Raw genomic sequence first — 15,604 nt, 5'->3', positions numbered from 1 at the left:
ACACACACACACACACACACACACACACACACACACACACACACACACACACTGTTTCAGCTGTTCAAAAAAGAGCTATCTACATTTATATAGTTTCTTCTGTAAGGAGAAGAAATACTCTAATCTCAGATATGGTAGTCAGGGAAAAACAGAAATATACTTGCTCTTTTGCACAGGCTTGGACTGGTGAGGTAAGAAATAAGGGAATGTGTTGCTAGAGCCCCTAATTACAACCCATATTTCTTTGCTATTTTTAAAAGAAAATCCCAGGAGAAATACAGTAGTACCTATATCTGCAAGCACACATATAAAATGACTCACTGAAATCTACCTTACATTTATTTTTCTATTTAACTATTGTGTTAACTAAACAATGCTTCCCGCCCCCCTCCCCCCACCCCCCCAAAAAAGAAGGCTTAGCCTTACTGGTTCAATCATTTAAATTTTGATTTATAATAATGTATATACAATTTTAACTATTTCTGAGATAACTTGCTCTTCTACAAGATTCACGAAAGACAAATTTGTACATTCTTCACTAACTTTCTGGTCAAAGGATATATCTAAGTAAAACTTACCACACCCATGAAAAGTGGTTTTGAAATATCTAAATTTGCCCTCCAAGCAAAGAACAATGAATAAATGCAAAACATTCCAGTAAAAAGCCATACTAATGATGAGTTCTGTCTGTCCCTATAAAAAAAATTAAAATATGTCCAAAATTATTTATGTGACATGAATATCAATAATAATATTACACAGTTTTAAACTATTAAAAAAAAATTTGGAACTAAAAACCTTTCCATTTTTAAGTAGGAAAAAAGAAAGATCTTAGGTTTAAAAATATGAGTTGGAATAGGTAACCAAAGCATAGTAATAAACCATACGCTGCACTACATATTGTCGACAGCATAATTTGGAACTATGCAGCAAAAGATACGAAGTTAAAATCTGCAGAAGAAATATAAATTACTAATCTTGTTAAATTTAAGATGTAATTAAACATGCAAAACAAAAGAGTAATTTCATGCATCGAAATAATAAAGATTTAAAAATGACAAATCTCAGTGCTGGTGAGAACGCAGCTGTATGAGAATATGTGTTAGTACAATGTTCAAGAAAAGTTAATTTGATACTATATATCAAGAGCCTTAAAGAAAATATTCACATTCACTGACCCAGTAATTTGACACGTGGGCATACATTTTTAAGCAAGAACCAGAAATGTGGATAAGAATTAATCCATAACAATGCTTTGGTATTACTTATAATAGTGGAAAAAGTGGAAGCAATCTAAGACCCTCAAATAGGAGAACATTTAAATTAATTGTCCTAGGTTACAGTATGGAATATTATACAGAAATTTAAATGATTCTAAGTATCTCTTATGGTATGGGAAAAAGCTCAAAATATAATGTTAAGGAAATAAAACTATAAATGTATATACAAATATATATTTACATAAAATACACTCAAAAGGCTAGAACGTAAATGAACAAGAAAATAATGGAGGGAAATAGTGCTATATTTTTTTAGGTTTCCTTTTATCATTGGAGGTTACTTTTTTCTTCAGGGGAGTTCAAATAATTGTTTGCCTCTTTTGCAAAGCAACAATAATTGGCTATGGGATAGTAAGAGATCAAACCAGAAGTTTAAGATATCAGATGGCCCACTTAGTTAGATTATAATATACTGTTCAGTGTTCCAAAGTCATTAATTTATAATTAGAAAAAAAACCTAGCAAAAAAGCAATACATATTTGCCTTAATACAACTGGTTAGAGTCATTTATTTGGAATATAAAATACTACTGGCAATGTTCTATAATGACATTGAATATATTAATTCAATTAATGAACATGGGAAAAATAATGGAAAAAGGAATTACTTTACTTACTTTCTTACTAAACATATATTTGCCCAAACTGCAAGGGCTTGAATGTTGAATGAGAGTTGGGTCCTCATATTTGTCACCTGAGAACTGTAAAAGACAATCTAATTTATTGTTGGCAAAAACCAAATTTGTTAGTTCCAAATAAAGCATTCCTAGATTAGTCTGATAAGAAGTCATATGAAACTGAAAATAAAACAATTCAAATAATTTTCTGGAGATCCAATCATGAAGAAAAAAGGAAAGAGAAGTGATCTCTAACCATCCTTTTCTAGGTTATCTTCTTCCGTAAAAGGCTTCCTTGTTTTCTATACTATTTGGTTCAAAAAATGTTTAAGCAATCTCCAAGAAATGTATTTTTCCCCTACAATTAATCTAAATTCTTTCATTAACTAATAAGCATTTTCTAAGTGTTACCTGAGTTCTCAAATAGCTCTAGCAGTCTCCAATTTTTAAAAAAGAAATGACTCTATACACTATCTCAAAGAACTTTCTTCTCCCTACTGGCAATTTTACTGGAGAAAATGTGATGCCATAATTATGGAAACTACACAATGTGTATTTTACTAATGGAAACTTATCTACTATGAGAAGATATCCTTACTCATTTTCAAATACACTTGAAAAATTGATTCCAGCATGAGGCCCATTTCAAACCATTCTTCAAAAGGAATGAAGTCAGTCTCAAAATTTATTCTTGGAGATCTGTTGCTTAAATGTAAAGCTCTAAAACATGGACACTGCCTAGGGTTAGATTCAATAATTTCCAGAATGCAATTCAACAGGATTGCAATTTAAAGATATGCATGGAGAAAGAATGTAATTTGCTTGACTGGAAAAGAGAAGATGATTAGGTTCCATCATGTTGAAGGATTTTCTAGTAAGTTAATTATGAGTTGCCTTTCTCAATACTCTTGTCCACCTGAAACAAAGACTAGAAATTCTCTCACTCATTCAGAGAGTGCTAGGATTATGCCCCCATACCGTATTACGATTTCGTTTGAGCAAACAGTGTCGGTGTGAGTGGTCATCGCTCTTGTCAAGTCTTTTTTTCTAAGTATATGACCTAACTGCTATTATTTCAATGTAAAGGAGGCCTTTAAGTTCCCCAATAAATGACTTTTATGTGCTACTAATGAGAGTTAGATGTATGGTCTAGGATTAGTCTTGAGGCTTCTCTGGAGTTCATGTGGGATTGTTAAGACAAAATATACTAGTGATCCTGAATGTGACAACTTTGGAAGGTAGGTAGAAAAGAGCCCGCAGGGAGTCTTGGCATGGAGAAAAGCAGAACAAAGGAGAAGCCCAGAGACACTGATAAAGTTGTCTTTATCTTTAAAAGGGGAACTGAGCTTCTTACTACCTTCCTCCCAACAGAAAAGAAAAAGGAGCCACAAAAGTCTCTGTCAGACATAAAAAGAAATATTTAAAGTCAATTGTAAGAACCTCAAAAGGTTATATAAGAATAACTGGTGGCAGGGAAATATTTTCAAGATATAGTATTAAATGAAAAACAGCAGGCTAACAAAACAGAGTATACATTATGATTACATTTTCAAAAACAAGCAAAAATATTAAAAATATTGGAAGGATATAGATAAAAATGTTAATGGATTAAGAACAGTGGTTATCTCTGCATGTTGGAATTATAGTAATTTTAATTTCTTGGTTTGCTTGCCTGTATTTGCTAAATTTTCTGTAATAATTATGTATCATTTCTTGGAGTAAAAAGAAAGTAATTTAAAAAGAAAAGAAGTAAGTATGGAAGGAAGCAAGCAAGCTAGCAAATGAACAAGACAGAAATTGTGAGAACCTGTGAACTACCTCACATATAGATTTGAAATATTTTCCCCATATTTTAAAAATAGTTTTCAAGTAGTCCTGTGAATTCCATATTAATAGTTAGATCACTTTAGTGTTAGAGAAACCTATTCATCCCTAATTTTATATTGAAAATATTGTAAGAATATTACAGAACTGGTATTTATATTTTCCAAGTTGCCTTAATCTGTATAGGTTTTTTTTTTAACATCTTTACTGGAGTATAATTATAATTGCTTTACAATGCTGTGTTTGTTTCTGCTTTATAACAAAGTGAATCAGCTATACATATACATATATCCCCATGTCCCCTCCCTCTTGCATCTCCCTCCCACCCTCCCTATCCCACCCCTCTAGGTGGTTACAAAGCACGGAGCTGATCTCCCTGTGCTATGCAGCTGCTTCCCACTACCTATCTATTTTACATTTGGTAGTGTATATATGTCAGTGTTACTCTCTCACTTCATCCCAGCTTTGTATAGGTTTTAAAGCAAATATTAACCCATTTTTCAAAGAACTCTAATAGATAATATAGATGAAAATATATTTGCTTAAGCTGGTTCTAATAAGGCTGGATGTTTAAACATATGCAAGTCAAAAATAGAGCTTACAGACAGCTTAAAGGAACTCTTAAAAAACATTAAATAAATTAATGTTTGAAGAATTAAATGAATATAGCTCAAACCAAAATAACAAGAAAATATTTGTTCAAATTGTGTTAAATACAATGTTCTAAAATGTCTCCAAAAGAAAGAAGATATAAACAAAGAAAAAGTTATTTCTAAAGCAACAATACATTGGGTAATTTTGTATACAACTGAAAGTTGAAACATTTTCATTTTATATATTCTATTTAGTCTCCTAATAGTCTTATTTACTGTTTTATTTATTACTCATTTTAAGCTTTATCTTATTGAAGGAAATGCTGGAATATTTGTCATTATACACAAAAACTGTTAACCACAGAGGTGAAAACTACATCTCAGACGTACTGCTTCACAAAGAGATAAACTCAGAAATCCCTAAAATCGTTTAAAGGAACTAATAAAGAATTCATTTAAAAATAGTTTAAGATATTTCATACTCACAGCAATATTTCAGACATACTGGATCCTATTTCAGATTTGGCCTAAACATAAAAAAGTTTATTTGCATAAGCATTAAACTGAAGCTTTGGTAGACTATTGTGTTTTAATTACCCTGATTTAAAAGATACATGTTTAAATATACAATGCAACTTGTCTCTTCATTCAAAGTGTTTACTTCAGAGCCTTATTGGATTTTTTAGGAGAAGTCAGTGAAAACTAAACACAGATATCCCTTAGGAATAATTTCAGAGACAATAATTGGCTAAAAATCAGTTAAACTCTTCCAGCAGGAATGATTAACACATTAATGAACTAACAGATTTTACACTTTCATTACAAAGTCTCTTTAAGCTCTTTTTTTGGGCACTTTGGTTAAAGCTCATTATCGCCTGCCTGTAATTTCACAATTATGTGTGAATTATACACATTTCAAATCTGGAATGGCCCTCAAGCAATATTTCAATGGAATAACCAATGTAAGTAAACCAGAGTATAAATTTAAAGTACCAAACTTTCTAAGTCAAAAAATAATAATTATCCTTTTATTAAATGACTTTATTATGAAATACCTCCTACATACAAAAAACATACGTAATATATGTTTAGGGAATAAAGAGTTTTAAAAAATCTATAGACTCACCACTCACTGAAGAAAAAGAACTGCACGAATACCATGAGGTATCTCACAAAGCTCTCAAAGGGGCTTTCTTGTCCCCCAGTGGTAACTGTATATATATATACAGTTTTACTATATAGTTTTACTACTTTTTATGTATCCTTCAGCAATAGACTGTTTAGTTTTTGCATGGCTTAGAATTTTGTATAAATGGTATCATATAATATTGTAGTCTTCTGAGATTTGCCTTCTTAAGACACAGAAAGTGCAAACCATGAAAGAAAAATCAGATACAACTGTCTTTCTTAAAATAAAAACCCATCTATTTATGCTTTCACTTTTCAGATAGCCATTACCTACAACCACATTTAGTGTTTTCCCCTAATTTATGTCTTAGGGAAAGAAAGGCCTTTTGAAATTCTTTAGAACATACAGTTTCCATTAAGTGAGATCATATTTTATGAAGCATTTACATATTTAGATCCCCCACTGAATACTAACATGAACACTGTTCATCAAATATGTTTTAAAAAAAGAAACAAATATACTCATTAAGGTATATTAAAATTTTTGAGATTTTTTTCCCTTTAATCATTTCCAAATATTTTTAATCACAGACCAAGAGCCCAAGTGATACCCAATGCTAACAAGACTGAAATGCTTCAACTGCGGGCAGCAGTCTTTTTACTGCTTGTTATCCTGAAAAACACATTCAGGATATACAACAGGATGATGTCGGATTAAGTGATTCATTTTTTTTTCTAACATATGTGAAAGGCTACATTCCAAGGGGCAAGTCTGCTATACAAATAACAAATGAAAATTCCAGGTACTGTCATTGATACAAAAACACTGATTTTTTTTTTTTCCACTCAAGGTCCAGGCAGAACACTGAAGTTTTGCCACTTATTTCCTTAAAAGGGCTTGAAATATAAATTTACCAGACTGAATGTTCCATATTCTTCCCTGAGAAAATGTGTCAAAAATCCTGGCAATGTTGTCTGGTCTCCCCAGGTCCAACGGGCTTGATGGCGGTAGGATGAGATAGGAAGGTAGACATAGGGCAGCAAACCAGCAGAGAGGTACAGACCCAACTTCAACAAAGAGCCCAGGGAGAGTTCCTGCATCAGAGCACGTGGTGTCACATGTATAATAATGTTTATTTTAGTCAGATTCATCCTGGAACTTCAAGAACACATCAAGGAAAACATCAAATATGTTTACTCAGAGCTGATCTCTCAATTTATATTAAGTCACCACAGAATACGATGTTAAACTTTCTGATTACTGTGGATTACTAGAAAATTGCATCAGTCTGAATTCCTTTGCATGGCAGGTGAAATCTGAGTGAAGCAAATATTAGCAAAGACTCATGAGTATCATGTCTATTGCATCTTTTACATTTAAAACCATGTCATGACATGCAGCATTGCACAGCTGAGATAACCCACTTGGAAGTGATTACGGTGTCTGGCCGTTTTTGAAAATGCCCAAAATATTGTTCTAATACTGATTCACTTCATTCCCACCATCAGGAGCAGACTTCAACTATATACTTTATTATGATTGTACACTGACAATATGTTCTTTCTACAAGTGTTTTGGACATTTAATGAAAATACTTGGCACAAATGAAGCTAGCTTTTAAGTAACATCCCAGTTCATCCAAATGTTCTTTTTTCTCAATTTACACAGGAAGGAAGGAAACTTGTTGTTGTATGCAACAGTCTTGCCTCAAGGAGAATATATTTCTCATCTTCACATTTCTAAAACAAAGGACAACACTGCCAAATTTTTATAAAGATTAAGTCCAGAAGAATTCTGGTATACTAGAAAGATTCAAATAGTGGTTGCTTTAGTAACTGGGAAAAGGGTCTCTTACAAATATTGTGATTGGAAATTGCCCATTTTTCCTTTACAAAAAAGGAAAATTCATAGGTGACAGTGAATATGAGTACCAAAGTTTGCATTCACCAGAAGCAGAAAAGCAGTTGACTTACATCAGCATTTTCAAATAAACATTCTTAATTGAAAATGGAGTGTTTTTATTATAGTACTAATTTTGTTTGACATTTCTAAAGTGGTAATGAGATTCATAAAAATGATGGGATGAAAAAAGTATAAGAAATAACTAACTGAAAAATATGCCTTTGCTATTCTTAAAAGTACCTTTAAAGAAAGTAAATGTTTAGATTTTGGTAGTTTCTGCATATTATAAGGTTCAGTTTAGAATGGCAAGATGCAGTTGCTGCAGAATTTTCCTTTTGTATGGGAAATAAAAAGGGAAACAATCACATGAGATCTATTTCAGAGAGTACAGGAGAGAGGTTCTGAGTCCCAGCTGCATGTATACTGGAATCACCTGGGGAACTTTTTAAAAATATTAATATCTGGGCCTTACCCCAAATCAATTAAATCAGAATTATTTTAGGGTGGTGGGATCACACACACACACACAGATACACACAGCCACACAGCCACACACACATGCACACTCTCTCTTACTTACTTTCTTAAAGCTTCCCAGATAATTTAAGTGAGCGGTCAGGGTTGCAACCAACTGACTCAGGACCTCCAGCTCTGCCTTAGATCACCTGACCAGTGAGATCCAACTCCCTGTCACTTCACTGGTAGATCTTATTTTCTAGCCTCTGCTCTTTAAATAAGGAAAATAAAAGGTCCTTTGAAGAGTCATACTTTCCCAAATTTCATCATTCATCAGTAGCTGATCTAAGTACAGAGTAAACAGGCTCTCAGACCAGGCTCCTAACTTGTCAACTATTGAGTCTTGCATGTTTTATATAAGAATACAGCTCTCCCTTCAAAGAACTAACACAAAAGATTTTTAAGTTCATGCCAGAGAATGTACCTCTCTGATATCTAAATGCACCTCCTGTGATATCAGAAGACTGGCTAAGACTGACACCATCAAGATGGCAACATAAATCATTCCCAACTTCAGTCCTCACAAAACACCATCAGCAACTATCCATAGACATGGCCCCACTGTGAAAATCCCAGAAACTGGGGTTGAGGCTAAAGCATATTCCTGGACCACAGAGACTGAGAAAGACCACTTTCGAAGTGTCAGGGGGCACTCTGACCACGTCACCCCTCCCCTAGGCCAGCACAGCACTGCACCAAGAGGACTCCCCTAGGACTACAGTTTTTCCAGTGGGAAAAGAGAGCCCAAGGTGGATATCCCACTCCCCCAGCATTGCAGGATGCTTCCCAGGAGGCTCACTCAGTTCTCACCTCGCAGGGACTACTGGGGGGATCTTCAGGGCTCAACCATTGGGGATCAGATAGACACGGAGAAGGGGAGCAAGGCTTCCAGCAACCAGTCTCCCATCTTGGCAGACCACGTTCCTGCTTGCAGCAGTGCCAGAGCAGGGATCTTAGCCAGCAGTTCTGCACGTCTGCAGAGCCGAGCCAGTGGCTGATCCCAATCTAAAATAATTCTGATTTAATGGATGTGGGTCATACATTAATGTAATAAAAGCCATATATGACAAGCCCACAGCTAACATCATACTCAGTGGTGACAGACTGAAAGCTTCTCCTTTAAGATCAGGAACAAGACACGGGTGCTCACTCACCAGTCTTACCACTCATGTTCAACATAGTACTGAAGTCCTACTCAGAGTAATCAGGCAAGAAAAAGAAATAAAAGGAATCCAAATTAAAAAGGAAGAAGTGGGAATTCCCTGGCAGTCCAGTGGTTAGGAATCCACGCTTCCACTGCAGGTGGCAGGGGTTTGATCCCTGGTGGGAGAACTAAGATCCCATATGCGGCTCAGCAGAGCCAAAAGAAAAAAAAAAAAAAGAAGAAATAAAATTGTCTCTGTTTGCAGATGACATGATCTTATATAGAAAATCCTAAAGATTCCATCAAAAAGCTGTTAGAACTAATAAACAAATTCAGGAAAGTTGAAGGATACAAAATCAACACACAAAAGTTAGTTGTGTTTCTATATAATAACAATGAACTATCTGGAAAAAAATAAACTATCTCATTTACAATAACATCAAAAAGATAAAATGCTTAGGAATAAATTTAACCAAGGAGGTGAAATATCTGTGTACTGAAAACTGAAAGACATTGATGAAAGAAACTGAAGAAGACACAAATGAAAAGATATATCATGTTTATGGATTAAAATAATTAATATTGTTAAAATGTTCATACTACCCAACGCCATCTATAGATTCAATGATATTCCTATCAAGCTTTATATGAAATAAATAAATAAATAAAGCAAGCCCCATGTTTTCTGATTCCCTAAATGTCATAGTGGGCATAAATAAAATATTATGAATTTTCATTTTTACTCAAAAACTTACCTTTGGGGCTTCCCTGGTGGGGCAGTGGTTGAGAGTCTGCCTGCCGATGCAGGGGACACGAGTTCGTGCCCCGGTCTGGGAAGATCCCAAATGCCGTGGAGCGGCTGGGCCTGTGAGCCATGGCTGCTGAGCCTGTGTGTCCGGAGCCTGTGCTCCACAACGGCAGAGGCCATGGCAGTGAGAGGCCCACACACCGCAAAAAAAAAAAAGAAAAACTTACCTTCTCTTTTAAAAGTCGAAAAAGAATCCATGGTATTATGCACAAAACATAGACTACTACTGTGTGCTGATTACATAAGCTAAGGCCACAGCAGAAAGCACCAATTTTAGCTATCTGAAAAGAAAAAAAAAGAAAAAAAATCCAAGTTAAAAATTCACCAAAAACAGCACAATAGTAAAAAGCTATTCTTTATATTAAAGCTAAGCATTTGTACAATAAGTCTGGTTAAAATCAACATCTTAGATGCAAACAGTCATGCTTTAACATGCACTAATGTTTATCACCATTTTTCATTCTCATCAAATCATTGCAGAGTGTGACCTTAAATTACTGTCTTCAAACCAAGTTTTACTAAGTCCTATAGGATGACATGTCCTAACAGTAACAGGATATTGTGTAATTCTCATTCAAGTGAAATCTAGAACTGAAGTTCAACAATTCTGTTTTACTTTTTCTCCTATTGAATTAAATAAATTGAATATAACACTTTTATTTAGAAATCTGGTTCTCTATGGGTGGTTTTTCTGCTATTTTTGAACATCTGTTATTTTCATAATCAGAAAAAAGTTTATTTTAAATAAAAAATAAACTCTAGGGGCTTCCCTGGTGGCGCAGTGGTTCAGAGTCCGCCTGCCGATGCAGGGGACACGGGTTCGTGCCCCGGTCTGGGAAGGTCCCCCATGCCACGGAGCGGCTGGGCCTGTGAGCCATGGCCACTGAGCCTGCGCATCCGGAGCCTGTGCTCCGCAATGGGAGAGGCCACAACAGTGAGAGGCCCGCGTACCACAAAATAAATAAATAAATAAATAAACTCTAATAGCACCACAGGTTTGTTTATGGAAGCCACAGATAAACTTTTATATTCTTTTGTTTCTATAATCTTTAATGACACAGGCTGTGCATATACTAAGATGATCTGGCACTCTTCAATGTATAGACGGTAAGCCCTTAGAAGACAGGGTTCCTCCACATTTCAAATTATTTTGATGATAGTGTTGGCCTTAGAAGTCACTGTAATCTCTTTGGGACTACTTCATTTTACAGTTGATCCTCTCCTTTTAGTTAAAAAAAAAAGTGCAAATTTGATTTTTTTTGCAATTAGAGAATAAGTCAATGTGCCATAATGGTAAATAATTTAAGGTAGTCAACTGAGGACTTGGCATCTTAAGATCACACACACACACACACACACACACACACGCGATGGTGGATTAACCAACAAGTCTATCTTTCTCATAGGACTCAAAAGGGATTTCAGAATACCCTCATTCTTCAAAAACCTTCTGAACTCTGAAAGAAAAAAAAAATTGCATGTTTTATAAAGGCTCTCATCATTCATAGTAAAAGAATTGAGAATATTTTCTCTCTCAACATGCCTAGATTACCTTGACAGTAATCAGAATAGATAAACAATATCTAAACCAAAGTTAAAAAGAAATAGAGCATCTGTCTAAAAATTAAAACAAAAAGTGATTTCACTTTGATCAAAATAGGTTACCTTTGATCTTTCTTGTGCAGTTGTTGCCTCCTCAAAATGTACAGTAAGAGCCATAAGCAGCCCCACAAACAGATTGTTTAAGCTAAAAACCTCTGCTGCAATGGACCACTGCCATGTTAGACGAGAAAATGAAAACACCCCCGCAGCAAGGATTCCTCCAGCATATGAGCCAGAAAGCCTGCAAATACAGATAACATGAAATCTTCTTTCCCAACCAAAAGGACCGACTTTACTTTCCTTTTTGTGAACTGTAGCAGCAGCAATTACGACAGTCGCCCAGCACTATCCCAACACATTAGATGGTTAATACATTACTTCATGTAATAATTCCTTTCAACAGATTTTAATTATGAAGTCCATATATTAACCTATTAACAAACAAATGAACAAACCTGCTTGGTATCCTATGGATTGGATGAGGTTTAGTTCTCAGATGTAACCTTTAGGATTCAAGCCAGTTCAGAAAGCCTGAAGAGACAGTAGCTAGAGAGATAACAAACCTGTGTCATTTTTCTTGCTATATCTAAGAAGAAGAATGATAACGACTGGTTAAGACTGAAATGCGTTTAATTGTAAAAATTAATGAAACGGCAGAATATCTGTTCAGGAACATTCACTTATCGTGGAATGTTTGGATCTAGGTACTTCCTACATTTATCTCCCAACATTTGGCAAAATATGTCTTGGTCACAATATTTGGTGCTTTTAAGATCTTGTAAGCTAGATTCTTAGTTTCTGATGATTTCTTCTTTACACAACGTCAAAGTTAAAAATGATATATCTTTTAAAGAGAAGGATGGGAATGTGAATTTTAGAAACCCAGAAGAATCAAATGCTACACTTGGAAACAAATTCCTCGCCCCCAAATGCCAACAAGAGCCCCACATTTCAAATCAGTCAAGGAAACTGGATCTCAATTCAGAGATAAGATTTGAGACTGGTAGTGTGGCATATCAAACCAAAACAACTTCCTATTTCACTATAAATCTAAAGCTATGAAAATTAAAGCTATTACTGAAAATCTATTGCTTACAAGCATTATTCAGCAAGCATCTCTGTGTCTAATAATTATGATATTATATGGTCCCAGGGCATTACTTTTTAGCTGTATTGCTTTGTATAAAAAGTATGGAGTAACTGCATGGCTTTTAATCAATCTTAATAGAAAAAAAAAAAAGCTAAAAAATTTCAGTATCACCAAACTTGTTTTTCTTTGAGTTTCTCTTTACAATTTTTCTGTTTTCTTTCCCTTATAAAAATCATCAGTTTCCTATTTCTTGCAGAGTACCCCATTCTCCCAGTTATCCTGATTCAGTACCCTAAAGTTATTTCTTCCTTCCAAATTCCTTCCCAGATTCCTTTCGATTTGTATTCCTATTGCCTTACACTCAATTATTTTAATAGTTTCCTAACTTGTCTGTTTTTCCAACCCTTCTGCAATATAACATCAGATTAAACTTTCTGAAACATACTCTTTGTGAATACTCTTCATCCCTATAGGATAAATAAGAAATGAGTTAGGCTGGAATCCAGGCTCCCAATAAACCAGACACCCCTAGCCACTAATTACCAACATGATCTCCCACCAACTAGTCAAGCTCCTCAAAATTCCCTAATAAGACAGGACTATTCCTAGCTCTGCACCTTTGCTCATGCTGTAGTGCTGAACTGAATATCTTCGCTGCTCCTTTATTAAAACTCTGCTCTTTTCTCAATTTTCTCTTCAATTCCCTGGTTTCTAGCCCATCTCTGCATATTGATAGCATTTAACTGTCTGTAACAATTATTTTGACATTGTTTTTGAAATATGAACTGGAGTTAAACTTCACTTAGATTGGAAGCATCTGGCCCCAAGCACAGAAAGGAAACTTAGCAAATGAGAGAATGAATTAATCTTCAAGTATTAGCAACATTTTAAAGGAACTAAGTTTCAGCTCTCAATATGACTCTGGACAGTCAGCATAAGATGCAAGATTCCTTCCTCTACTTAAAAGAAAGGAAGTGCTCAAACGGAGACATGACAAAAGGATATAGGAGCCAGCTTACAGGGCTCTCATGGCCAAACTGGGCATAACTTGATCATCAAGATAATTATAGTAATAGACTGTAACCCAATGAATAAATAAGAATCTATGAATCTATAGTGATACAAAAATTGGGTGAGAAGAGAAAGTCCATGGAAAGTCAACTAATAACTAATAACTGCAGAAGAAATGATGGAATTAAAATCACCATTTGGCAACTGTCATAACAATAATCAATGGATACCAAAATAGTTGGTAAGAGGTTTGCAGTAACAGAAATATGTACATAGTCTAAAGGTATCATCCTGTAAACAGATTAATTACAAAGGGAGAAATGGTAACTTTACAGTGGCAAACTGGACAGACACAATCTTAACCACATGATCAAAGTTGACAGCCCAGTAATGGGACAAACAAACATCATATGCTTCCTTATCTATTGCAATAAAAAGAATACAGCATCATTTCTATGGCATTCCTGCCAAAAATGCATTACCTGAATTCAAGCAAGAGGAAAGACAAACTCAAACTGAAGGACACTACAAAATAACTGGCCCGTATGTATCAAAAAATGTCAAGGTCTTGACAAAAAAAAAAAAAAAATCTTGAGGAACAGTTTCAGATTAAAGAGGAATACACAACAGAATAAAAGACATGATCTAGGATTTTCTTCTACTATAAGAACACTATCTGAGAAAATTGGAAAAATTGAATCAAGTCTGAAGGTTAGGTACCAGTGTTGTATCACTGATAATTTCTTTGAGACCTCCACTGTGGATATACAAGAAAATGTTTTTAAGGAACATATCTTGAAGCATTTAAGGGTAAAAGGATACTATAACTGCAGCTTATTCTTAAATGGTTAAAAAACAAAACAAAACAATACATGCATACTCACTGAGTCAAGCATAAAGCGAATGTGGTAAAATACTAACATCTGGGGAACCTGGGTAAAGGGTAGACAGAGTTGGGCTCTTCTTGCCACTTTTCTATAAATCTGAAATTACGGCAAAAGAAGAAGTTAAAAAAACAAATCAGGGGCTTCCCTGGTGGCGCAGTGGTTGAGTCCGCCTGCCGATGCAGGGGACACGGGTTCGTGCCCCGGTCTGGGAGGATCCCACATGCTGCCGAGTAGCTGGGTCCGTGAGCCATGGCCTCTGCTCCTGCGTGTCCGGAGCCTGTGCTCCGCTGCGGAAGAGGCCACAACAGTGAGAGGCCCGCGTACCGCCAAAAAAAAAAAAAAAAAAAATCAGCAAATTTCCAAGATAATTTGCTAACATTTATTGAGTTTCTTGCTAGCTGTGTTTCAGGTATTGCTCTAAGTGCCTTCTTTATATTAATTCATTTAATATGCACAATAACCCTATGAGTAGACGTGATTTGTCTCCTTTTTTCAAATGAAGAAACTGAGGCTCAGGGAGGCCAAGTAATTTTTCCAAGTCCTATGGTAGGTAATTAAGTGGCAGAACCAGGATTGAAATTGTTAGTCTAGCTATTTAGGACCATGACATTATGGGGTAAAAGATGGTTATTTTAGTTTTAATGTCAAATAATTTATTCCAGACTAATGATACATTGTACTTTTACTTGGTTAACTATGCACTCCTTGAGTAAATAGAACAGAACAAAAGTTTTGTCCATTATTAGAATCGTGTTTATGTCTGTTTTATCAACACAACATACTACCAACTTGAATTGTACACACCTGTCAAGATTGATTTTAACCTTTTTTTTTTTGAAAGGGCAATTAAAGTTTAAAACCACCAAACAGTTAATTAAAGAGAACTGATATGTACAAATCCTCAGGAAGAAAACTCATGACTCACTAATCTACAATGATTTTTAACACATTATTATACTCAGGAAGACATCCTAGTGTTTGAATTGTTGACATTAATTATTGGAATTATGAACTATGTTAACTGCCTTTTCAAATATTTCATAAGGTTTTAGAAACTGAAGAGTAAAGGTAAAATTATCAACTTCAGTGATAAAATTTATCCAGTCACCTTAGACTATTACAGATAGCTATGTACATTAGCATTTTATTGAAGACTTATCCTACAACAGCAAGGTCTTTATAATCTGAATTTTCCCCACCTG

General features: G+C 34.9%; 1 protein-coding gene across 8 annotated transcripts in view; it reads right to left on the bottom strand.

The window, feature by feature from the left end:
• The window catches only part of TMEM260 (transmembrane protein 260), a 67,190-nt gene that overhangs the window by 28,693 nt on the left and 22,893 nt on the right, over positions 1 to 15,604 (bottom strand). For 7 of the 8 annotated variants that reach the window (XM_027111353.1, XM_027111346.1, XM_027111350.1 and 4 more), the window contains exons 4-9: positions 11,478 to 11,655; positions 9,980 to 10,093; positions 6,357 to 6,536; positions 4,800 to 4,840; positions 1,897 to 1,980; positions 579 to 693 (exon numbers count right to left, since the gene is read on the bottom strand). In XM_027111353.1, the coding sequence (XP_026967154.1) occupies positions 579 to 693; positions 1,897 to 1,980; positions 4,800 to 4,840; positions 6,357 to 6,536; positions 9,980 to 10,093; positions 11,478 to 11,531 (588 nt within the window). In that variant the 5' untranslated portion in view covers positions 11,532 to 11,655. The remainder of the gene's footprint in view (positions 1 to 578; positions 694 to 1,896; positions 1,981 to 4,799; positions 4,841 to 6,356; positions 6,537 to 9,979; positions 10,094 to 11,477; positions 11,656 to 15,604) is intronic. The other variant, XM_027111349.1, reaches the window with a different exon arrangement.

The sequence above is a fragment of the Aethalodelphis obliquidens genome, unplaced genomic scaffold, assembly GCF_003676395.1.
Source record: "Aethalodelphis obliquidens isolate GAN/ISIS:26980383/991018 unplaced genomic scaffold, ASM367639v1 scaffold10, whole genome shotgun sequence".
Taxonomy (NCBI): domain Eukaryota; kingdom Metazoa; phylum Chordata; class Mammalia; order Artiodactyla; family Delphinidae; genus Aethalodelphis; species Aethalodelphis obliquidens.
The sequence above is the reverse complement of the archived record's forward strand: the minus strand, read 5'-3'. Positions and strand labels throughout refer to the sequence as shown.